General features: G+C 32.3%; 6 protein-coding genes across 12 annotated transcripts; 5 read left to right on the top strand and 1 right to left on the bottom strand.

The window, feature by feature from the left end:
- The first annotated feature begins 4,276 nt into the window (after positions 1–4,276).
- Positions 4,277–5,644, top strand: LOC116347847. The gene is made up of 5 exons (XM_031778587.1): positions 4,277–4,319; positions 4,509–4,701; positions 4,784–4,838; positions 5,261–5,527; positions 5,594–5,644. The coding sequence occupies exons 1-5, from the start codon at positions 4,277–4,279 to the stop codon at positions 5,642–5,644; spliced, it is 609 nt and encodes a 202-aa protein (XP_031634447.1).
- A 731-nt stretch (positions 5,645–6,375) lies between these two features.
- Positions 6,376–7,179, top strand: LOC116347919 (glutaredoxin-like). Its single transcript, XM_031778724.1, has 3 exons — positions 6,376–6,463; positions 6,665–6,689; positions 6,806–7,179. Exons 1-3 carry the CDS (start codon positions 6,419–6,421, stop codon positions 7,117–7,119), a joined length of 384 nt encoding a protein of 127 aa, XP_031634584.1. The 5' UTR covers positions 6,376–6,418; the 3' UTR covers positions 7,120–7,179.
- A 600-nt stretch (positions 7,180–7,779) lies between these two features.
- LOC116347913 (juvenile hormone esterase-like) lies at positions 7,780–10,685 on the top strand. Its single transcript, XM_031778718.1, has 11 exons — positions 7,780–8,068; positions 8,147–8,291; positions 8,371–8,670; positions 8,771–9,058; positions 9,129–9,229; positions 9,369–9,482; positions 9,646–9,818; positions 9,988–10,055; positions 10,123–10,153; positions 10,239–10,361; positions 10,440–10,685. Exons 1-11 carry the CDS (start codon positions 7,880–7,882, stop codon positions 10,597–10,599), a joined length of 1,692 nt encoding a protein of 563 aa, XP_031634578.1. The 5' UTR covers positions 7,780–7,879; the 3' UTR covers positions 10,600–10,685.
- A 3,784-nt stretch (positions 10,686–14,469) lies between these two features.
- LOC116347860 lies at positions 14,470–17,623 on the top strand. 4 transcript variants are annotated; one of them, XM_031778608.1, is made up of 4 exons: positions 14,470–15,490; positions 15,569–16,686; positions 16,903–17,097; positions 17,198–17,623. In XM_031778608.1, the coding sequence occupies exons 1-2, from the start codon at positions 14,903–14,905 to the stop codon at positions 16,511–16,513; spliced, it is 1,533 nt and encodes a 510-aa protein (XP_031634468.1). In that variant the 5' UTR covers positions 14,470–14,902; the 3' UTR covers positions 16,514–16,686; positions 16,903–17,097; positions 17,198–17,623. The 4 variants fall into 4 exon arrangements, with proteins under 4 accessions (XP_031634468.1, XP_031634467.1, XP_031634469.1 ...); XM_031778610.1 differs by having other exon boundaries at positions 14,476–15,490; positions 15,569–16,394; positions 16,455–16,686; positions 16,903–17,623; XM_031778607.1 differs by having other exon boundaries at positions 16,903–17,623.
- LOC116347859 (peptidyl-alpha-hydroxyglycine alpha-amidating lyase 1) lies at positions 17,130–21,473 on the bottom strand. 4 transcript variants are annotated; one of them, XM_031778606.1, is made up of 9 exons: positions 21,379–21,473; positions 21,117–21,185; positions 20,771–21,026; positions 20,497–20,647; positions 19,863–20,396; positions 19,239–19,612; positions 19,047–19,161; positions 18,825–18,980; positions 17,130–17,392 (listed from the first exon to the last, which is right to left on the bottom strand). In XM_031778606.1, the coding sequence occupies exons 3-9, from the start codon at positions 20,849–20,851 to the stop codon at positions 17,205–17,207; spliced, it is 1,599 nt and encodes a 532-aa protein (XP_031634466.1). In that variant the 5' UTR covers positions 20,852–21,026; positions 21,117–21,185; positions 21,379–21,473; the 3' UTR covers positions 17,130–17,204. The 4 variants fall into 4 exon arrangements, with proteins under 4 accessions (XP_031634466.1, XP_031634465.1, XP_031634463.1 ...); XM_031778605.1 differs by having other exon boundaries at positions 21,366–21,467; XM_031778603.1 differs by lacking the exon at positions 21,379–21,473 and adding an exon at positions 21,277–21,364.
- A 137-nt stretch (positions 21,474–21,610) lies between these two features.
- Positions 21,611–23,521, top strand: LOC116347861 (protein RRNAD1). Its single transcript, XM_031778611.1, has 5 exons — positions 21,611–21,813; positions 21,880–22,092; positions 22,159–22,445; positions 22,509–23,266; positions 23,343–23,521. Exons 1-5 carry the CDS (start codon positions 21,712–21,714, stop codon positions 23,420–23,422), a joined length of 1,440 nt encoding a protein of 479 aa, XP_031634471.1. The 5' UTR covers positions 21,611–21,711; the 3' UTR covers positions 23,423–23,521.
- Positions 23,522–23,573: the final 52 nt, after the last annotated feature.

The raw sequence follows: 23,573 nt of genomic DNA, 5'->3' as shown, positions 1-23,573 counted from the left end.
ACGCAACCTACCTTTGAAACACAAAATTTCTGATATCAATTTTGTGACGAAAATAGTTGGTAGATATATTTTCTTTGTACTGTGAATATAAACTTAATATACATTTGTAAATTCGGAACGTTGCTTCATTGCGTCAGTATGAACTCAAAGTAAAAAGGAGAAAATTTCTGCAACGTTTTGAATATACAAATGTATATTAAGTTTATATTCACAGTACACAGAAAATATATCTACCAACTATTTTCGTCACAAAATTGATATCAGAAATTTTGTGTTTCAAAGGTAGGTTTCGTCACTCGTTCTCTAACTCGATAGAGGTTTTTTATTTGATTAAAATGTACATCAAAATAAAAGAAAAAATCTTCTGGTTATGTTTTGTTATTAGATTTCTTGAAAAATTCATTAAAAATTCTGATCTATGATTTATTTAGGATTTATTAAGATTTTTTACATTCAATAAAACATATTCAATCAATTCAATTGGATAGTTTCTATATTGTTTATTTGAATGTGTCTCAAATGTGGTTCTTTTCGCTCGATCGCTCAATTGCTTCCATTTTCATGAATTTAGGTACAAAAAACCGTTTTGCTATATGATAAATAAAACATTTACAAACCTCCTCCGTAGCCATCCTTTGGCCACGCCACTCCGTAATAATGATTTCAAAAATAGGTCCTAACAAAAACCAAGATAGATTATGTGTTTATTGTACAATATATAATAATACGATACAATAGTCTGTGGGCAAATCCTATTCCCCGGCATTCATTTATTGGAAAGGGAATTGTTTATGCGACTAAAAGCACATAAAAGTCTTTTTTTGAGTTTTTTTTACTTACACGACACAATCATAATAATAATAATTCTCCTGAGTGTTCTCATGCATTTTGATTTTTGTCAATTGAAATGTTTGCAATTTACCCAAGGACCAAACCTAAACTAGTCTCAAAGCCACTTTTATAATTATCATTGATTATGAGGTAGCCGACGCTTTCACCACAAGATCGAATCAATAACAAATTAAAAATAAATATAAACTCTTATCTATAGTGAATAGATCGATTCAAGCAAGCTCATTTTAACTGGTTTACTCGTTTAGTTTGATATGATGTGAGCAATTATGGTATATTTCAGCTGTAGAATATTATTTGCGACAGACGGTGATCGTATGGCTTTAAAAAAAAAAAAAAAAAGCATGGCAACAACTCGTGATCGTTGCAACATATATGTATAATTCGTAATAAATCCTATATATTGGCGGGGAAGGTCGTAGCCGAGTGGTTTTGAACATGCGATATTGGTACTGTGGATGGAAATCGCATGGCATCCGCAATACTGAGTTCAAGACCGAGGTCTACAGCTTTCTTTTATATTATACAAAACAAAAAATATTGAAATATGATGAAAATCGTTTTTTTTCTTTCACTTGATCACTCCAGAATCAATAAAAAAATATTGTCATAGAATTATTTTCGATTCTGTATTATGAAGTAAGAACAAGTTAAAGCATGTTATAAATGAATTCCCATTAAAATGAAGACGAATTTTTGGGTTAATGAGAATTAAATATAACATCTTAAAATTGTCAACATATCAATTAAAATGAATAGAAAAAAGCAAGAAAGGAAAAGACATCGCATAATCATTTCGTAAATAATAGATGTTGTCATCGAATAAGTAAAAACATACAACAGAACAAGTAAATCGTTGCGTCGAAAAAATAGGTCTCAAAATAAAAATGATCTCAATGAATATCGGAACAAGCAAATCGCACACGCGACTAAGGCGTACGCGCGAACATGTATGAAGAACATAGAATGAGAAGCGATAGGTATGTTGCGTCTACTTTGTATATGTATACTGGCGGCGTTTTCTAGGCAAATATAGATTCAGATGCAAACCAGTCCCTTAGATTTTAAGAAATGCGATTTTTTTCATTCTGATTGATTCAGGTAACACAGAGTCATTCTAATTCTGAAGTTATAAGCAATCAATCGATTTTGAAGATTTGATATTTAATACCATTCAACAATAAAAACAAGACACTCCCTTCTCATTTCATAAAAGTCACGCTAGACAAGGTTATTGTGTTAATTTTGTTGTTCTTATGATTTACAAATGCACGCCTATATGAAAGTCACATTTATTATTGTGAGCCGCACACGTTTTTTCGTCTTAATTTTTTAACTAATTACATATTAAAATGCATCATATATGTAAATGAATTGACAACATGGTGAACTCTAAGGGATTTTCAATTTTTGGAAGGGATTCTCTGTTTTACTTGTTCTGATGTGAAAAATATCCTCAAATATCCATTGTCTCTTCCATAATTCTTTCAATCATTGTGATTGATAAGATCCGTTGATAAAACTATTGAAATTGGACAAATTTGGTAAAAAAAAAATGAAATTCAAAAGTTGAAATGAGATGGTGATACAATTCGGTTCGATGGTAAAACAGGGTGTGTGTCTTTTTCATGACATATTAATATTGAAATAGAAAATTATTAATTTTATGATATCATAGGATAATAATTCCATAAATCATTTTCTATATTAACAACATTTGGATAAATACATTGCAACAGATAAAATACGATCGAAGTGAATAAAGTGTATGTCTCATTATATATTCATAATCTTATTCTATTTTTATATGCTAAGCAAAGTCTTTAACTTTAAATCTAAGTCGATACTTTGATTTGGTATTGTATTACTCTTTGTGGCTTAACGAAAAGGATTAAGTGTGTTAGTAACATACATGGGCACAGGGGGAAAGTAGGCCCGGATAACCCCCCTTAAATCGTTCGAGCGAATATCTTGATTTGATAGGGTTTTTGAGTGGCCGCTGAAACCATGAAATCATTATTTTTCCACTAAAATTGAAAGAATTTATTGAAATATCAAAGATAGAGTCGATTAAATGTAGTCTAAACTTAAAATGTTTCAATTTTTTGATAGCTGATAATAGCTCTTCAAATCAATTTCTTCATCAAATGCATACATAAAAAATGATTCATCTTCACATTTAAATAACATAAACTAAGGATAAATAGAAATTCGTGTCTGTGAAATGACTTCACACTGGCAATGCGATCCATTTGGAATACTAGCAGAATATTTGCGTTTTTGTTTATATACTAAAAGAAACTAAAAGAAACACAATATACTATAAATTGGTGTTTATTCCCTAGATTGCATGGATTCATGTATAAACAGGGTGTCTCATATAAGTGTCTCATAAATTTAGATTTTTTCTTTTATTGGTATTGTTTTTAAAAATCTGCTCCTATAGAAATTTAGGAAATAAATTGCTACGAATTTCTATCGGAGTAGATTTTTGAAAAATATACCAACAAAAGAGAAAAACGAAATTTATACCATCAGTAGTGGCCCACTTATATGACACACTGAATATTGAGTACAATATGAAAATTGATCACATTTATGTGATATGATTTTACTGAATATGACATATTTCACATTATTACAAATTATAAATGTAAGTTCACATTGCTGGACACGAATACCTACTACTTTCGCATATTAATTAATTAACATTTCCTATCTATTCGCATTCGGTTGAAATTTATTTTGATGATAAAAGAGTTATTGATTTTTACATTAATTTACGATGAAGGCACCTACTTAAATTTAAAATGAAATGAAAATGTTCACATTTTCCTTATCAATTTTCAAAATATCATAATTTATGGATCATACAAAAAATAAGTGCGTTGTAAGTAGAATGTATAAAACAACATGAATTTGAGGAGTAGTTTTAATTTGGAAGTGTCTTGGAGCAGTTGAAAATTACTGTATTACACAATAAATAAAAATCGTCTTGAAATAAATGAAACTCAATAAGTTTCAATTTGAATTAAATTTGGTTTTTTATTTTCAATACCACCATTCAAAGGAGCCGAACATTCAAAGATTTAGAAAAAATTTCAACTTTACAACTAATAATAATTATATTTCGATCTGAAAATAATCGAACCAAAGTTCGCTGAAAATGAAAATCTTTCAAGCAACAATAAAGCATTATAGATTTTTGGGAGTTTATGCATCCCAAGAATCGCAAAAATATCGACGAATTAATATTAAAATTATCATTGCATTCTTCTTTTTGTGTCAATTCTTTTTAACAACTACTATATTCTTTTGCATCGATGCTGAGAAATTTGAAGATTATATCGATTCATTTTATTGGTTTTCAACTGTGGGTACCACGATTATACAACTTGTAGTTATGCTTTGGAAAAAAGAAAAAATGTTTGAACTATTCGCTAGCCTCGAAACTGCAATTGAAAAACGTTAGTCCGATTGTTGTATAACTTTCATTTCAAAATAAATCATATTTCCGTACATTTGATATGCAAGTCGACGACTAAAACTATCGAGAATTTTGTGTTGTGTACACTGAAATGGAAATAGTTTTAGTCACTTCGTGCATTAAAAATTGAGAAAAATGGCTGATTGATTTGAATAATTGATCAAAATAGGATTAGTAAATCCATCATCAAAGACCATGTTCGAGAAAGTAAATGAAAAGCATGAAACATTTGCAACATTAGTGATTAAGTCTGGAAATTTTACGGTGTTATCTGCTCTTGTGCCGAATCTTATGATCATGTTGTACAGAAATTTTACACGAGAATTGCATTCTGAAGACTATATATTGCCGCATCCCGTCTGGTTAGTTTGTGATTTTATTTAATTGTATTTATATAGCGAGAAAAAAAAGCAAACTAAATGGTTTTATTTTTTATTGGTACAGGTTGCCATTCTATTGGAGAGCACCGGCTGGATATTTGCTTGCTTGGCTTATTCAAGTGGGACATAGTTATGCCTTGTTGAACCATGTCGCTGAATACCTATGTTGTCCAATTGGATTGTGTACCATGTCGATAGCTTTCGTTCAAGACATAAAAAATGAATTAAAAAATGCAAACGAGTTGAACAAATCGGGTAGAAAGCAAGACAAATTTAAACAATTCATTCAACTCCACGCAGATGCAAGGCAGTTAAGTTTCAGCAATGCATTAAGTCGTATAAAAACTAATAAATTATATGTTTAGATTTGTTTCTGATTTCAACGACATCTACAAATATTTTATGACCGTGTATTTCGTGTGGGGTCTAGTAACAATTTGTGGAACGCTCCTATTGATGCAAACGGAATTGGTTAAGTGATTAAAATGAAATTTTTAAACTTCAAACCGTTTAAAACTGTTAATATTTTCTTAAAATTTAGTCAAAGGATACCATCAATTGGGCAACATTTATATTGGCGCTTTTGAAGCTTTATTGGTCGTTTTTGTTAATATTCTTATTTTGTTACTATGGCCAAGAAGTATCGACGGCATTTGAGGAGCTGGACGATGAAATCTATCAATGTGAGTGGTATGAATTCTCATACAAAGTACAACGCATATTCCCAATTATGATGATTGTGGCACAAGAAACGGTTAATGTGGAATCTACTGGAGATTTTGTGTGCAATCGAGTAACATTTAACAAGGTACACTAAATCAATAATCAATTTCACCAAAATAACTTTAAATTAAATTATGATCGTCTTTTACAGATTTGCAAAGCGGGTTATAGCTATTATCAGGTACTTCGAAAGTTTTATTGAATGAATGTCCCATTACGAAGTATAAGCAAGCATGGAAACATGGTGTACAATAGTCGTTTAGAATAGTTTTCGTTTAAGTGCTTATGAAAATGTTAATTTTTTTCAATAGAACACACGCAGAAAACATTTTTAAGAGTGTTCCGACTTATAAAATGGAATTTTGTTTTTTTTTTACATTGTTGCTACAATATCGGATTGCTATGGAATAAAAACAGCGTATAGAAAGGTTGCATTTCAAAGCGAAACACCGTCATACAAAATACAGCAAAAAATGTATGTAAAAACAAACTTTGGTGTGTGACCGTATCATACGCTGTATTTATTCTAGAGAATTCATCGATACATTGAAGTAAGCTGAAAATATTTCTATCTCTACTTTTGCGTACTTTTAAATGTTATAAGTGTTGCAATGATGATATATTACTAATTTAAAAAAAGGTTTTTCGTTTTGTTTATTTTATTAAACGCAATTCACTTTCGTCAGGGGCGAAATGCTGTAGTAACAATTAATAATAAATTTAGATAATGAATACAATACATGACAAGTGCGCATAATAAATGATGTTCGAAAAACAAAATAAGTTATTTTGCTGATGGAAGATATTTTTTTCAGAATTACTGATATGTCATATGCTCGCTGGAATGAATTTGAATAAAAAATATCAAATATTCAAATATTACATCAATACAGATATTTTGTGCCATGAAAACAGAGTATAAATATCATGTCTTTCTTCAAGTAAATAAGCAGTTTTTTGCTAATATTCGAGTAAAATGTCGTTTACAATTCGAACTTTCATATTAATTCTTGCACTCTACGTAAGTTATAATTTCATATTGAATTGATTTCTAAACAAAGCTTAAGAGCGAATTGAATAAAAGTATAAAACTTGTTTCGATATTTTCATTGCTGACATTTTTTCTATGACTTCCGATATAATTTTTTAATCGTTTAATAGACAATTCCGAAATTTTGCGTACAATTCATAAAATTATTTTTATTTTCTCTCATTGAATAAGGTGTGCAATGGTGCAGCAAGTAAAGGTAAAAAAAAAAAAAGAAGAAAGAAGTCAAATTTTTGTGTAATAATCTTCAACCGCCTAAAAAAAATCATATATTTTTCAAGTTAAACTATAATATTTTTAATTTATTTAATATAGAGACTGAGTTCGTGACAAAAGCTATAGCTCAAAATCGTGTTGTCGTTTTCTCAAAAACCAATTGTCCAAACTGTAACACCGTTAAGCAGCAATTAGAATATTTAGTAACTAAAAAAGGATTCAAAACAATTGAAATGGATCAACTTGCGAACGGCAAACAAATTCAAGATGCATTAGAACTACTTACTGCTATCCCTACAGTGCCGTATGTCTTTGTCAATGGAAAATTCATCGCTGGTGAAACTGATTTAAAAGACATGCATCAATCTGGCCAATTACAAAAGGAATTGTACAATAAACGTAATAAAAAATAAAAATAAAAAATGACGCTACCACGAACATGTTGTTCTGAATTGATGGTTGTTTCTATTTGATATTCGAGTTTTTCAATGCTGTAGGAGTAATTTTGCGATCTAACACATATATTATAATTTGTCAAAATAAAACTGCAACTTGCCCATACATTTTTTATATGAACATGTTGCTCTTTCAGTTTAAGACCTTTCTTGGGCTCACGAATATTCAAACCGATTCAATTATTCCTTTTTATGAAAAAGGACCATATCGAGCGAATTTATTATTAATTTTTGTTTATCAAAACGGAATTAATTTATTTTACCACACGAATATCTATACATTAATCTGTTGGAAATGAAATTTAAACCAGTATGATCGAATTTATACAAATAAAGAACAGAAAAGTAATTACCACCATTTGCGCAATTTTAAACAAAACACCACGTCGCACGCGTGCAATTTGTCAATATTGTGCAAAACGATTTTAAATTGAGCGTGTCATTAACCAAGCGTTGTAAATTTTTTTTGATGCAATAAATTGCAGACGTTAATTAAATCACCAGAAATATTAGCTTTAAAGTCTCTTTTCACGACTTATACATATTTTGTATGTTTACACATTTTTGAGATGTAAATGTCCTATTTCTTTTTTTAAAGATTCATTCAAAGTTGTTGAATTCAGTCGAGTACATGACGCTCTCCGGCTGTAGAAATTAATGACAATTTAATCCAAATAATTAAATAATTTTATCTGACGCGTTTTTCTAAGTTTTGAAAATGAAAATACTTTATTGCTTGGTTTGGTCGTGTCTTCTCATTTTTGTGAATTGTGATTCGCTGATAGTTAACACAAAAAGTGGTCCAGTGAAAGGTGTCTTGCAACGAACTTGTAAAGGTGGCAAATTATATAGATCTTACCGCGGAATTCCCTATGCAGAGCCTCCAATCGGTGACCTTAGATTTGAAGTAATTTCTAAGGAATAATTCATGCTCGTGAGTCAACTTATTATTCAATTCTTCCATAACATTTTACATAACAAATAGGTGCCGATACCAAAAAAATCATGGCTTGAAACACTTGATGCCAAAGAATATAAACCCGCCTGCTGCGTACTCAATCAATCTGTTGCGTTTCCACTAAACACAACGCAATCGGAAGATTGCCTGTACCTAAATATTTTCGTTCCCGGTAAATGTGTATTAATTAATTGCTAAACGAAATCTCAGCCGATTTATTCAATTTTCTAAGACGATTATTTGTAATTTAGTAAAAGCGAAACAGGATTGTTTGCTTCCTGTAATGTTCTTCATTCATGGCGGTGCATACACTGAAGGCGACGGTCAAAGCGGGTACTATGGACCTGAACCCATTATGGAAGAAGGAGGTGTGATTTTGGTAACCATTGATTATCGTTTGGGTCCGTTAGGATTCATGAATTTTGAAATGTGTGGTTTAACGGGTAACATGGGGCTTAAAGATCAACAACTTGGATTAATATGGACCAAACGTAATATTAGGCGATTTGGTGGGAATCCAGATGCCATTACTGTTTTCGGACAGAGCGCTGGTTTGTTATTTAACTTTACTATTTGCATTAAAGCCATGAAATTCTCGCAAAGTGCTTGACTTTGATATATATGACTATTGTATTGGGAATTTGCTTTTAGGTGGAGTGTCAACTCACTTACATGTTTTGAATAAACACTCTAGAAAATGTATTAATAGAGCAATATGCATGAGTGGTACGGCAGTCAGTTATTTTGCACATTATTCACCAAATCATCAGTTGGAACTTATGTATGATGTTTTTAAAGATGAACTGAATGGTGCTAGAAATCCAAAAGCACTTTATAAATTATTGAAGACTATTCGTCTCGAATTACTTCTAGAAAAAACACCGGCCTATGTACTTAATATAAATGTGTTCATATTGTATTGGACACCAGTTATTGAAAGTTTGTTCGCATGCATTTTGATTGATGTATTGTTTTATTTCTGATTTTTTGCTCTTTATTTACCAAACAGATAAGAAAATTGCAAAAGATCCATTTTTAACAAAACCACCACGAAAGATTTATCAAGAAACCCATATTCATACGCCAATCGTATTCGGTGTCACAAGCGCTGTAGGTTTTTTATGTAACATTATTTTTTTTTTTTTGCACTGAGATATTTCAAATTTCTAAAGATTTCGGCTTTACTTTCTGAAAATGCACACAAAACAAAGAATATAAAAGAAATGTTTAAATGTTTATCCATTCACAGGAACTGTTGTCTCTAATGATGCCACAAAGTTTATATTTTTGGTTTGAGAGCTTGAAAAATAGTTCGAGTATTATATTACCTTTCCATGGATTGACTCTGCCACAAAATTCTTCGGTAAATATTTTTTCTAACTGTTTTGAATTGAAACACGTTTGATTTCAATGAAATGTTTTCAAATAACGAAAGGTTCATTGACATGCATAATATACCAAATGTCAAATGAGTCAGAAAATCAATGAAATTTCTTTTTAAGAATTTATTTTTCTTTTGGTTTCAGTTATACATATCTTCACAACGAATTATCTATGAATTCTATTTTGGAAAACATGGCATCGAACAAACTGACTATTATTTGAATCAATTTGTGCAGATGGTATCTGATATTGTCTTTGTTTATCCATTTTACGACGCAATGCGACTGCATAAAAATGCTAAAACATTTTGCTATCAGTAAGTATGATGAAATCATTTTTTTTTCTGCCATAGCTTTTGATGCTTGCATAGTTTCTGATCAGAGGTCCAAGGGGAAAACTACCACTTTGAAAACCGAATTTTTAACGTTTTAAATCATTTCCTAACTATATTAACTAATGAAATTTTCGTTTAACATTTTTTTTAGTATGAATTTGGACTTGAATTTGAACTTTGTGAAAATAGAAAGGAGCCTACAGATGATTCACGGAATGGGTACGTATCAACTTATAATACATGTTGCTATTGAATGATAACTCTAAAGCTTCATTTATATTTATAGGTCATATAGAAGAGATGCCATATTTGTTTCAGTTAGTGAAATTCCAATTAATTTTTAAGAAAAAAATGGCTCACATTTATTTTTCTAATCGAATTTTTTCTAACATTTTTTTCTAGTTCCTATGCGCACCAAGAACTGTACGATAATATTAAACAAAATCCAAACGACCCAAAAAACATACAAACGGAACATGCAATGAAAATTGTGCCAAAATACTTTATTGATTTTGCTAAATCGGGGTATGGATTTGAATTGGATTCATCTGCATTTCAAATCAAAACTTTAATTGATCTCTTATTCTGTTCGTCGTTATTTAGTACAATGGATAAATGTGGACGAGTCAAAGGGGATTCTATTATCTGTACTGATTTCACGAATAAAGGTTTGGAATTAATTCGGAAACCGAAGAAACATGCGATGAATATGCTGAATAGAATCTACGAACGTGTTAAACCCTGGATTGTTGATCAATTTTAAAATGAAACTTGGGCGCATTTCAAGCCAATTTGCATCGAGCATGTGTTTTTGACATTAAGCAATGGCATGCATTTCTTTATAAAATTGTACGCATTTATGAATTATTGCAAAATAAAATCTGTTTAGAACATTCGGTGCCTGCCATTTTTTTTATGTCGATCCGGTCCGGATTAACCGGGTGAATCCGCTCTAAGTCCGGTCGAATTTCGGGCGATACAACTCAAAATTGTTATACATTATACTGGTCATGCGTATATTGATTGCAATTGATTGTACCTTAACTTGTACCCATTCGTTGGATATGTTATGTCACTTTGATTCCAGATATTCAATAACAGGTCGCGCTCAGCTTTGAGTAGCAGATTCAGTTGGATAATTGGTATTACTAGCCATGTCAAAAGGCGGTTCAAGTTGTCCTCAGATATCTGATTGGTATTATTAAATCGTCAGCAAACTGCCCTGAGCATCACTATCTCAAAAATCATTTGACACATTTATTTTCCCAATGTATTAACATTTTGGAAACGTCTATTTGATTCTATTACATCCCATCAGTTCTGTAGTTGAGACAATGGAATATCTCGAGCAGTATGAGACATGCAGCTAGTAGCTCAGTCGTAGTGACCTCACTAGATGGTGGACTTTGAAAAGCAGATGCGGACTTTTGAGGTTGCAGATGGACTAGGACCGCTGGTGAGCGACTCCACTGCGAAAATTCAGCTGCAATTGACATTTTTTGATTGCAAAGTGTTTATCTGAATTTCCGAAATTTGAAAGCACTTGACGCCCTATATTATATTAATAACATATTTAATAACATAATGCAATCTTTGCAAATATGTTATTAACATATTTTCAAACATAAATATGTTGACCGCTAACATATTTATAACATATTTCAATAATTTTTTAATAAGATAAATCTTATTAATTTCCGGAAAATATGTTATGAATTAATAAGATAAATCTTATTAACGCGAACATCATTATGTTATTCATTATTCATTTTTGTAAGGGGATCTTGTGGAACAGGTGGATCCGACCTGATCCAAAGTATTCCCAAGCTTCCAGTTCATGTCACTTTTGCAATGCAGAACAATATTGATTTCAGCATATTTTGAATATAAACCAACAAAATTGTACAAAACAAATAGTTGGCTCTCAAAGTAGACCTTGAAATTCCGGCCGCCATAAGATGTTAGCATCGATTGTCGAATGCACAAATATTTCAATTTAGTTTGTCATGATGACGTTCAATGTTGGTACGGAATTAAATTCGTTTTCTGACTTTGAAAAGGCGTTGAGTGAATACGAAAAACAGGAATTCTGCGTTTTTTCTGTAGGTTCAAGTAAATTATTAGATCAAACGGTGACCACTAACATCTTATCTGAATAACGGTGTCTCTCGAGCAAGAGAGTGTACATTGGAGGTTTGACACAGAAGTGTTCGGCCAAGATGCGACTTTTTTTATGCATCATTCACATCAGTAGTGTGCGAGGAAAATTTTTCAGGGGGGGGGGTGATTTTCCAAAAACAAAAAATTCTCTAGCAAATTAGACAAATTTTCGTTTTTTTTTTTTTTTTTTTTTTGGAAGTCACTTTTTGAGGCGAAAAACCCTAGCAAATTGAAAGAATTTTCCTCAATTTTCTACATTGATGAGCTAAAAAAAAAAAAAAAGGTCTTCACTTTTTGAATCAAAAACCCTAGCAATTTCGAATAAATTTCACGAAAAATAAATTCTCATCCAAATCACAGGGGGGGGTAAACCCCCCTACCCCCCCCTCCGCACACTACTGATTCACATTGTCACTTCCGAATCCCACGAAAATATATATTTTTTAAATAATATAATGCCATTGAGAGATCGAATGAGAGTGCGCGCGCGCAAAATAACTTATTTGCAGTCGTGACTGTAAATAAAGAAATGTTTTAAATACAGATACTATGATCTGTAAATAAGCTATTTTTTTATTTGCAGATGCCGTCACTGCAAATAATGGCGGCCTGAAATTCCAATAAATAATAAAATGTCGAAGGGTTAAGTCAATAATTTCAAAAACATAGACTCTATGTCATACCCAATGGACAAATATGTAACGTTTTTAGGACATTTTAACGTTAAAAAATGTAACGCTTTAACCCATTTTTGTGGCAATTTTCGTGTCAAATGGAAGGTAGAATATAGGCATAATGTGAACCACTTTTTCGGCTTTTTCGTGTTGCGATACACAACAACATCTTCTGTGTGTTTCGATTGTTTCTCTTTTTGTTATTATATTCTAAGAAACTGTAGCGGCAATACAATGTAAACAAATGTAAATAACATAAACTCGTTGAGTTCATAATATCGTTTTCATACGATTGATTTTAAGCAAATGAAATTTGAAAAACAAACCGGAAAAAAAAAGAGGATGAAAATACAAATCTTACTCTCTTCTCTCTGTGTGTGTTTCGATTGTGCATGAATAAAAAAAACATTGCGTAGAATTTATAAATGTACCTTTTTTTTAGATTTGTTTGATTTGATTTTAGTTTCAGAAACATTTTTTTATTTTTTTTATTTCATAATTCAAATTCGAATTTCGAATTCGAAACATGTTTGAATGTGTACGACATTTGACAGTTGGTAGCTGTGTGTATTGGTGTGTATCATATCGAAGCCGATTTTTCTGATTACATTCAAAATGTGCTTCGTAAACATTGCATCGTATCAATTAATTTCTTTGAACTAAATAGGGATTTTTTCGCATCAAAATATTTTGAAGTTATTGTTAAGAATAAGGTAAGTAATTATGGTTAAGTTGCCATTGTGTTGAAAAAAAAAACAAAATTCAGTGATTAATAAATGGAATTCTTGTACATGAGATTCATTTTTTGTTTATCGTCATTTAAGCAACGGTTTGGTGTGTTTGGAACGTAACTGTAGAAGTCACTCGATGTCAAATGGAAAGATTCACAGTCCGTTTTGTGACAGTCTTTGTTTTCATTTCAAAATAAAAAAAAACATTTTCATCGTTTTAATCAGGACACAAAGTTATATAGTATAAGAAGTTATTCATTTGAATTGTGATATGAGTGTGTTCTCATTTTTTGTTTGTAACAAATTGTGCTTTGCTTGTAAAAGGAATTCTTGAGAATTATGTGTGAGTGTTTATATTAGAGTATGAAACATTTTGTTTGTCGTCATTTTTGGCTAACATTTGTTCCAATGATTTTGTTTGTTCGATGTTAAACGGATAAATTCACTGTTGGTTTTGAGATTGTCTCTGTTGTTATTTCAAAATAAGAAAGCATTCATAAAATTGACGGTGAATATTCCAACAAAATTTTCATCTGCGGAATATTGGAAAACATTTCATCATTTGAATCAGAATACAGAGTGACATCGTTGAGGTAAGAAGTGATTAATTTGAATTGTGATATAAGTGATTGTCATTTAAATTGTGATCTCATTTTATTCGTAATCTATGCTTTTTTTGTTGCATTTTTTTTCTAAATTTGTGTCTATTTTTTATTTTCGAATAATTTATTCAGTTTTTTGAGAATGAACAGAAAAAGACATGGATGACGACGAGCTCGATGATAATCAACCAGAAGAAAGCAAATACGTTGTAATAAAATGTGGACTTCAAACAATCCTGCGACAACAACATGAACGGATTGAAAGAGTTGGAGAAGCTGTGACCAAAATGCTATTCGAGCGCAGTGTTCAAATGACAGAAGTGGCAGCATTGGCATCACTTTTTATTCTTTTTATTTTGAATGAAGCACTTGATAATGACGATCGTGCATTTTTTTTGAAACTACATCCAAGCCTGTTCATTGCCGATTGTTTCAGAGCGGTATTAAACCAACACGTTAACAATATTAATAGTCGATATCGGATATTGCCCGAGTTTCGTTTCATGGTAGAAAGAAACAGTGAAGAACAGTTCCGATGGCCAGATGATGAAAAGTTGGGAAATGGTTTGAGATATTTTTATAAACAATATATCACAAACATTCAAACCAATACCAACACATGGTGTGAAAAACGACTTGAGAATTTTTTTCGAATGCGTTGTTGGTATCGCAATCGATTCAACAATGGCTCAAGATTTGATAACATCGACATCAGAAATGCCAAAGAGTTTTCATATCGATTTAAGAATTTAACAAATGGTAATAATGTGGATCCACAACGCGTTGAAAAATTCAATATTTTAATGAGAGATTTGACTGAAATTGGATGGTCGGGAACAGTGAGTATGAAATTTTTCGCAAAATATCGTTGATTTGAATCACTGTGGTTGTTCGGTCAAATGCAACGGCAAATAGAAGTGTATCACAGTCATGCCGAACAATGGAATACCATTCATGAAATGTTTCGTAACAATCCGAACTTTCAAGAGCCAACAATCAATCGACCACCAAAAATAAGCAGTTTTGCTCTTATACCATTATGCGACTACCATTTGAAAAACGTGCGATTGGACATTAAGGACTTGTATTATAAAATTGTAAACGAGCTTGATTTGGTGCCTTCTTTTCTCAATACGCGGACCAACCGGATGAATAAGAGAAATTTAAAGTACTACACCCAAACTGATCGATCAGGTCTATGGAATATGTTGTTCGATGTCGGTAAAATAAATAAATTGGGCAAATCGAAACCATTCCATCATCAGATTTTGACCGATAGTGTTTCAATATCCATAATGTACAAGAAACCACAGCGACAACAACGACCACAGCGACAACAACGACCACAGCAAACAACCCAAGCGAATCGGGGGCCGGAAAAACTCATTGGCAAGAAATACATCATTGGAATCGATCCAAATGAAAAATCGTGGTTAACTGTAGTGCGTCGCAACATTCAAAAAACACCTGATGAGCCGGCTGTTGAGGTAAGATATTTTGAAATGTAATTTGAAATGGTTTTGAATAGAAACTCATAGTTTTTTGTATCATTTTGCATTTTGAAGGAAAACATTATAATACCAAACCAGCGTTTTCATTGGGAAACTCAGCAGAAAAAACGAGACAAAGAAGCGAAAAAGTTGGCTGGATGGTTTGATATCGAAGAGAAGGAACATCTCAAAACATACCCATATCGTCCACCATCACCACGTAATTCAACATGGAAATCATACATTGAATATCGCATTAAAATGTTACGAAAAGGAATGGCAGCTTATGCGACGCGTGAATATGCACGACTGGATTTAGACCATCACATTCGCTCGACCAGAGTAAATGATCAAATCGCCGTGTGTGTGACAAACAACAAACCGTCGTTGGTTCAATTTGGTGCTTGGGCGATGAAACCCGATCGACCGTTTAGAATAAAAAAGCGTAAAAGATGTCCGGGATCGCGTAAGTTTCGTGTGAGCATTAAGAAACTTGGACATTCAGAAGTTGAAATGCAAGATGAATGGGGAACATCACAAACATGCGCGAATTGTCAGGAACGTTTTCCAAGGCACACAAAAGATGATCGATTTAAAGTGTGCTACGATTGTAGAGCGAAAAAGATTGATGGCCTGCCAGATTCAGTCGCTGGACTGCCAGATATCATTGTGTCAACGGTCAACAGACGTGTTTTGAGAAGAAAACGTGCAATTATTAAGCGACAAATTATCGATGGCAATCGTGAGGCTGTGAACGAAAAACTTCGGACTGGGCGTTTAATGTCAAAGGTTAAAGTTACCTACAAAAATTGGCCATTAAATGTTGATGATGATGATGTTGTTCCACAAACAGTTACTTGGCACCGAGATATTGTTGCAGCAAAATGCATTATGCTCAAAGGTATGAATCAATTGGAAACAGAATATTCATTATTTAATGTATTTGCTTTAAATTACATAGGACTTTGCCGGATCTTTGATGTACCATTGCCAGTTTCATTGTTAAGACCGCCGGACTAAAACAACAATGTCAACTAACAAACATCATCAATTAATCATACATTCAAAAAATTACATAAAATAAAATATTTTAACTATTATAGTTAGCTTAGCTAGACATGAACAGACTATATAAAGTCTTGTGGTCTAGTTGTACAATAGTACAACATTGTACGGAGGGGGAGTACCCGTAGGTGAGTAAAGTTTTTAATTTAAAAAAAGTATTTTATACCCAGTTCAACTGATATTAATGGTTGTCTTTCCCTTTTTCCATGTTTTCACACCTGAATGTTCCACCATGCCAAACCTATGGAAATGACTGAAACTACACACGAATCTAACCCCGAAAACGACCGTCAATATGTGCTTCATAATGGATGCATTTGCCCTAACAATTGTTTGCTGGGTAGAGATACAAACAAAGAACGAAATCGTTTTATTTACAAAATAAAAATGAAAACTTTATTCACATGAATTTTTGTACAATAAGCAATTAGAGTTCTTATTCGATAAATATTTAATTGAGTTGTTGATTTTTTTTCTTTATAAAGGTGCATTCAGCAATACAAATCTATTGTAAATATGAGTTCGAGTGTGTTTGGTGTGTGAGTGAATAACAATTGAATTGAAAAACAAATTTATTTTTGGCGAAGAAATCTTCACATTAATTGATTTTTATTTTCTTCTTGAATTCTTTTCAACTAGGTTATACTTATGCAAATTGTGCGTTTGATAGCAGTGAATGACTTGTACTTGAATTTGGCTCTTCGTCGCTTGCATCCTGATCCAATTTTTCAAATCCGCGATTTCGTTCCAATAAATTACCTAATTTAAATCCATCCGTTTTTTTTCGGTTAACCGCCGGAAAGTCCCAAGCATGCCTTCGGCGATTCCTTGAAACTTATGTATTTGTAAACCGAACAAATATGCGGCGCACAAGAAAAAAATAAATGAAATTTAATAGAGAAAATAAATGTCATCAGCCAAAAATATATTCTCTCATCATGATGTGATTAAGCATATTCAAAATAAAAACCAATTTCATGTTTTCATTTAAAGTCAGTTTTAATTGGTGTATATTGGTGTATATGAACAGCACTACATGACCACATTTATACATATAATGGACGAAATACGATACTTCACATTCATTTATATTTGTTGCTTACAACTTAAGAAAATAATAAAAATCATCAATTTAAAATGAAATATATATTCAAAATCTATAATTAACTTAAAAATACATTCGTTTTTAGTTTAAATTAAGATTAAAATTGAATGACTGAGTCTGAGATTGACTTACTGTGATGTAATGAATATTTAATTATTTTTATTTTTCAATGTCAAAATGTTGATTTGTTCAAATTTGTTCGAAATATGTATCAAAAAAAATATGTCGAATATTTTTTGTTCCATCTCTATTTTTGCACAGAAATATGTTGAAATTGTTTAAAAAAAATTGAACATTTGTTTATGAAAAATGATAGGCAAAAGTGTCGGCACAAATTGGGAGTTCAAATTATAACTAAATTAGGTAACAACATTTGAGTCACTTTTTGTCAATAGAAATCGAAAGAATAAGAATCATTGGCGATTGAAGGTAGAAAAGCATTCATTAGAAATAGTAATGGAAGACCATTAAACCCATATCATCATGGGGAAGACTAATTAAATGGATATTCAATTGAGAAAAATGTCGAGAGAGAAATACTTTTTTTTTATCAAAGCGATTATAGGCACCGGGCACTCCATATAATTTTCCAAGTGATGCACCTGAGTACACATAGCAACACATACAACTCTGAGTGGCTTCGGTTGAATTTCATTTTCGGCTTAAGTAATTGGCACTTCTAACAAGAAATAGCTTCGAAATTTGAATTTTGCCCATCAAAAAAAATTCCATATCAAAAATAAATTCGTTTCAAATTCGAAATATCCTTCTACGCAAGTCAGTTATTTAAATTCATATTAAATCGTAATTGTGATGTCAGTCACTACAAAAATAAAATCTTGGCAAAAAATATATATTCTATAAAAAATGGTATGCAAAACGCACTAAATAAAATTCCACGGATAATCTATGGCTAAAAAAAGAAAGGAATGGTGGCTAAAAAATACACTAAAATAAATGTAAAGAGGAAATAAGATCACAAGATGCGGACGCGAAAACTCATTAAAAAAAAATAAAAAATGCTCTGTGAAATATGTGTATCGTTGTATGAATATACTGTGCGTGTGTGGTATGTGCTGGATGATGACGAGCAGCGCTAACACTTTGACATTAATTTGCTGTATTCTAAATCAGTGTATTGTTGTTCGGTATTAAATTTACCTAATTTCCGTCGTCTTGCAATAATCCATACGGCAAACAATGTTATACAAACAAATGATACAAACAAACCAATTATGAACAATATTTGACGACTTGTTTGCAAATAATTCAATGTCGGCAATTCCGTTGATTCGTTCAATGTTTTTGTATTATTATCTGAAATAAATTGACACATTTTACAATGACATTGAGCCGATCGATTGTTATTTTAATTTTAATTACCGAATGTTACCGTTGCCTTGACAACGGTTGGCGCTTTAATGATGATATTCGACGTGGCCGGATTTTTCGAGTTGAATTTGTAAACGATGTTAGGTGACAATTGTGCTATGTATATCTAAACGAACAACAACGAAATAAAGAAATTTTTTGGATAAACTAATGAAAAAAAAAATCAATATTGAAATAACGCACCTCTTCACCATCCGATGACACAACAATATCATGTGGATTCTCGAAAACACCATCGTTTGGACCGAATTTTGCAACTATTTGATTGGATTGCATATTAATAATGAAACCCATTACTGCATGAAATGAGTCCGGATTTTGTGGCCCATTCACAACATACAATTGTCCACCATTGACTGGTGCATAAGCAACACTAAACAAACGATCACCAATGATTCCACTATGATATTGGGAATGGTATGTTCCATTTGATGAATGGAAGCATTGAACACGGCCATTTTCACGATCAGCTACGCAAAGCAAACCCAAATCGGTGGCCAATGTCATTGCATGCGGAATGGCAAAAAAGTTTGGCGGTGCATGTGGAAATGATTCACCTGGAAAGAAAATGTTTGAAAGACATTAATTATCGAATATAATTAGAGCTGTTATAGGCACGGTGCGGTGCGAGCACTTTTCTTGTGAGTACAGATCTTTCTTCTTAAAAAAATCATATGGAATAAGTGTTGACCCCACTTCTCCGGTCCCAATCACAGCTCTGAATCTAATAAAAAAAATGGGACTCGGCATGATCAAGCACCGAAGCCAAACTTTCATATTTTGCTAATCAAATGGTTCGATGCTTACCGGCAAATGAATTAAGTCCCCAGCTAATGATTTTATCGCCGTTACGTGCATACTTGATGATACGAGCATTACAATATCCATCCGATACAAAGAAATCGCCATTTGGTAGAACAGCGACCGCTGTTGGTTTACAGTATTTTGAAGCACCATTACCCGGTTGAAAAGCTGTACCGAGTGTCAATTCCGGTTTTGTTCGATTATTTGGGACAAATTTCATAACCTGATGCAAAGCAACATCTGTTATCCACACATTGTTCTCATGATCAACAGTCAAACCGTGTGGCATATAAAACATATTACTACCCCATTCATATGACACCTGGCCCGTTTTTCGATTGAACGCAACTATTGTGTTCACCTTGATTGGACCTTTATTTCGTGGCAAATAGACATTATTTAAACTAAATGTCGAACCATCCCAAATATGGTTACCACGATGGAACACAATTAGGTTATCATCATTATCAAAACTAACCGCACTCACACTACCTAATTCACGCGCTTTTGTTGGCCACGTTCGTTCCCATGTATGAGCTAAATTTCGAGGAAAAAGACACATTCATCAACAAATTAATCAAGAGGCGTTGGTTGAACAATAGAAAAGTCATGAAATGTGCATCAATTATAGACTTACAAAAGTTTAATTTGCTTAATTCTAGTTGAACATTGACTTTGGGCTGTCGTTCGTCACCCTGTTCCATCCATGCCTGTTTGCCATGTTGCTCAAGAAATTTTCGCATTGCTTCATTTGGATTTGTATCGGTAATTTGTTCGTCAACGCCAAACTACCATTTTCCAAAGATAAAAATGGATTAGAAAATTAAATATTTTATTTGATTCGAACAAGTAACGAAAAAGTGTTTTTCTGAAATTAAAAAAAAAACATATGTTAAGGTTTATAAATTTACCTGATCTGTTCGAGAGATCACCACTGTAGCTAATAAAATGGTAAGCACAAAAAGTTGAGAAATAGCATCAATCGTCATCATAATGTGCGGTGGTATTGGAATGTTTCGGATTGGCAAGTTGTTATCGCTTGACACGACGTATTTTTCTTAGAATTTTTTTTTATTGTTCTTGTATTTTGTCTAACAACAAATGTTGTGAGTATAATCGTTGATATTTGCTCAAAGTGTGTTTTTTCGGATTTCGTCAAGCTTTGCTCTAAAATCAATTTGAATTAAAAAAAATAGATAAATATATAGTATAAAATCAACTAAAATCTCCGAATGAAAATAGAATATTTCAACTCACATTTATCGTAATCAAACGACAGAAACTATAATCGGTTCATTCATCTAACGTTCTCTTGATAAACCGCAACTGTTATGGAAACCATTAATATTAAGCACACAATCACAAGTTTGTTTTGAAATAGAAAAATAAAATGAAAATTAAACGAAAATAAACGCACAATTTCATGAACCAAAAATACAGTTCATGTTTTCATGTTTATTTGTAATACACATTTGATTGTGCGATAATCTGACATTTGTGCATTACACAGTTAATATACAAAGCCTGTTATTGTTGGTCGTGATGGAGAAAAAAAAAATATGAAGCAACGAAAATTGTTCATTAAAGATGAACCATTGTACAGCTAAACCTGTATACACACATACTTCAACCTAGACTTCAACTAAAAACGTACGTGCGTACAAACATTTTGAACATTTGTATACGTGTAAGTGTTGCTTTTGACATTTATACACCTCCCCACACACTTATTCACACATATGCAATGTCCGTCGTTAGCTGTCAACGTGTTTTTGTTCACATTGTTGAACGTTGTAAATAAAGAAGTTTTTTCAAAAAAATTGTCTTTCATTTATTTTTTAGTATTAAAACGATGTATTCACATCATAATGATATTACAAGTATTCAGAGTAAACTTCGTGACGCGTTAAAAGTAATCAAAATTTACGAATGGTTATTGGACTCATATGTGTTGGTATGAAGAAAAAAACACTCATTTTGTTTGAAATAGACAATTGAAAATTGTTTTTTTTTTGTGTAGGATTTTTACGTAGATAATCACTGGGATAAAATGCCAAAATCATGGATACAAACACTAGGTCATATTTCGCCCGAACATTTAACCGATTTGCTCATTCCTCCCGTACAAAATACCGAATGCACAGTATGGCCATTGTCATTACTTGCACTGAGAACACTAATGCAGCGATTGTGCATTCCAAGGGAACCCATTTCATTTTCACAACGAATCGATGTAGGTTTGAACATTTGTGCTTTTTGTATGTGAAACAAAAATTCATTTATTGCATTCGATTTTTAGGCCGAAGAAAATCAAAGCGATTCAAATAATAATCCGAAAAAAAAGTTCAACTGTTTGACACACCCGAAAATTGGTACAGTTTTAACGAAGAAAAATATTAAAGCGAAAAAACGGCATGAAATTGAACGTATGAGCCAATTGACCGTTAACATTGCACGCGAATTAAATGTAAATTATGTTGTGGACTTTGGATCTGGGCTGGGCCATTTGGCAAGAGTACTTGCCTACGGTCATGGACTAAGAGTATGCTGTTTGGAAAAAGAGATCACGCTCACTGATCAAGCAAAGTGAGTAAATAGCAGCCACAATACAATCTGTATGATAATTTTAAAAAAAAATCTTTTTGTCAGTGAATTAGATAATCAATTGACTGATTTGGCAACAAGATTTTGCACCGATGAAATTACATTTCGGCGTCCCGTACATTTGAACATATGCTTAAACCGCGATACATCGTTCAAAGATTTAGTTGCGGCTATAAAAAAATCATTCGGAATTGCTGTGAATGAAACATTTAAATTTGGTATAATTGGTTTGCATCCGTGCGGAGATTTGGCATCCATTCTGACAAATTTCTATTTGCAAAGTTCAGAGGCAAAATTTTTGAATTTAGTTGGATGTTGCTATTTTAAAATACAAAATCTCAGCAATTCGACGAACATTCGAAATAAAGGATATCCGCTAAGTGAATATTTGAATAGACATTTTGATCCAAATGATTATCATTTGAGTTTTGTGGCCCGTGAAATATCATGCCATGCAATTGAAGTGTATGCGAATCGTTTGTCGGATAAAAATTACGATAATTTGCGTGTGCATTCATTCCGTGCGGCCATCGAAAAGATTATTTGTAAATATTGGCCAGAGAAAAAACGTTCCGGACTCCGCAGCATCAAACGTTTGACCACATTTCGAGACTATTGCCATCAGGCAGTCAGTCACCTTGATGGCATTCATATCCCAGATCATGACATCGATTCGACAGACACGCTAGCGAATTTGGAGCGTTGGAAATCCGTTGTCATATTTTACACACTTCGGTTGGTGCTTGCGCCTCTAGTTGAAAGCGTTATATTATACGATCGACTGTTGTGTCTTCTTGAACATGGTATTTCATTTAATTAGATTTTTTCAATTCTTTTCGTTTGCAAATTTAATAAAGCGTTTTTTTTGTTTCTTTACAGGTTGTCACACGAAAATCGATGCGATATTCGATCCGGTGATCTCAGCAAGAAACCATATTATCACTGCTGTTAAATCATGACTTTTGTGCTATTCTATTTGTGCCTTGCGAAATATATTCTAATACTTTCTTAACTGGACCAAATAAAATAAAAACTTGGTTTATTGATCAATCGTTTTATATTTGTTTGTTTTTTTAAAGCTCATTGTATCACACTTTTTTCAGAGTTTAT

The sequence above is a fragment of the Contarinia nasturtii genome, unplaced genomic scaffold, assembly GCF_009176525.2.
Source record: "Contarinia nasturtii isolate CC-2019 unplaced genomic scaffold, AAFC_CNas_1.1 Cnas_scaffold_2166, whole genome shotgun sequence".
Lineage (NCBI taxonomy): Eukaryota > Metazoa > Arthropoda > Insecta > Diptera > Cecidomyiidae > Contarinia > Contarinia nasturtii.
Note: the sequence above shows the minus strand (reverse complement) of the source record. Positions and strands in the feature narration are given on the sequence as shown.

What these genes read in the sequence shown, in the direction of transcription:
- LOC116347913 (XM_031778718.1), top strand. Translation starts at nt 7,880, where the DNA reads ATGAAAATACTTTATTGCTTGGTTTGGTCGTGTCTTCTCATTTTTGTG. An exon ending in GAGATGCCATATTTGTTTCA is followed by an intron (nt 10,154 to 10,238) that starts GTTAGTGAAATT and finishes ATTTTTTTCTAG; the next exon opens with TTCCTATGCGCACCAAGAAC. An exon ending in ATTGATTTTGCTAAATCGGG is followed by an intron (nt 10,362 to 10,439) that starts GTATGGATTTGA and finishes GTCGTTATTTAG; the next exon opens with TACAATGGATAAATGTGGAC.
- LOC116347861 (XM_031778611.1), top strand. Translation starts at nt 21,712, where the DNA reads ATGTATTCACATCATAATGATATTACAAGTATTCAGAGTAAACTTCGT. An exon ending in TATTGGACTCATATGTGTTG is followed by an intron (nt 21,814 to 21,879) that starts GTATGAAGAAAA and finishes TTTTTTGTGTAG; the next exon opens with GATTTTTACGTAGATAATCA. An exon ending in CATTTTCACAACGAATCGAT is followed by an intron (nt 22,093 to 22,158) that starts GTAGGTTTGAAC and finishes TTCGATTTTTAG; the next exon opens with GCCGAAGAAAATCAAAGCGA.
- LOC116347859 (XM_031778606.1), bottom strand. Translation starts at nt 20,851, where the DNA reads ATGATGACGATTGATGCTATTTCTCAACTTTTTGTGCTTACCATTTTA. An exon ending in TGTCATCGGATGGTGAAGAG is followed by an intron (nt 19,162 to 19,238) that starts GTGCGTTATTTC and finishes TTGTTCGTTTAG; the next exon opens with ATATACATAGCACAATTGTC. An exon ending in CAAGGCAACGGTAACATTCG is followed by an intron (nt 18,981 to 19,046) that starts GTAATTAAAATT and finishes AATTTATTTCAG; the next exon opens with ATAATAATACAAAAACATTG.
- LOC116347860 (XM_031778608.1), top strand. Translation starts at nt 14,903, where the DNA reads ATGCAACGGCAAATAGAAGTGTATCACAGTCATGCCGAACAATGGAAT. An exon ending in CTGATGAGCCGGCTGTTGAG is followed by an intron (nt 15,491 to 15,568) that starts GTAAGATATTTT and finishes TGCATTTTGAAG; the next exon opens with GAAAACATTATAATACCAAA.
- LOC116347919 (XM_031778724.1), top strand. Translation starts at nt 6,419, where the DNA reads ATGTCGTTTACAATTCGAACTTTCATATTAATTCTTGCACTCTAC. An exon ending in TATTAATTCTTGCACTCTAC is followed by an intron (nt 6,464 to 6,664) that starts GTAAGTTATAAT and finishes TCATTGAATAAG; the next exon opens with GTGTGCAATGGTGCAGCAAG. An exon ending in CAATGGTGCAGCAAGTAAAG is followed by an intron (nt 6,690 to 6,805) that starts GTAAAAAAAAAA and finishes TATTTAATATAG; the next exon opens with AGACTGAGTTCGTGACAAAA.
- LOC116347847 (XM_031778587.1), top strand. Translation starts at nt 4,277, where the DNA reads ATGTTTGAACTATTCGCTAGCCTCGAAACTGCAATTGAAAAAC. An exon ending in CGAAACTGCAATTGAAAAAC is followed by an intron (nt 4,320 to 4,508) that starts GTTAGTCCGATT and finishes TGATCAAAATAG; the next exon opens with GATTAGTAAATCCATCATCA. An exon ending in ATCGAGTAACATTTAACAAG is followed by an intron (nt 5,528 to 5,593) that starts GTACACTAAATC and finishes CGTCTTTTACAG; the next exon opens with ATTTGCAAAGCGGGTTATAG.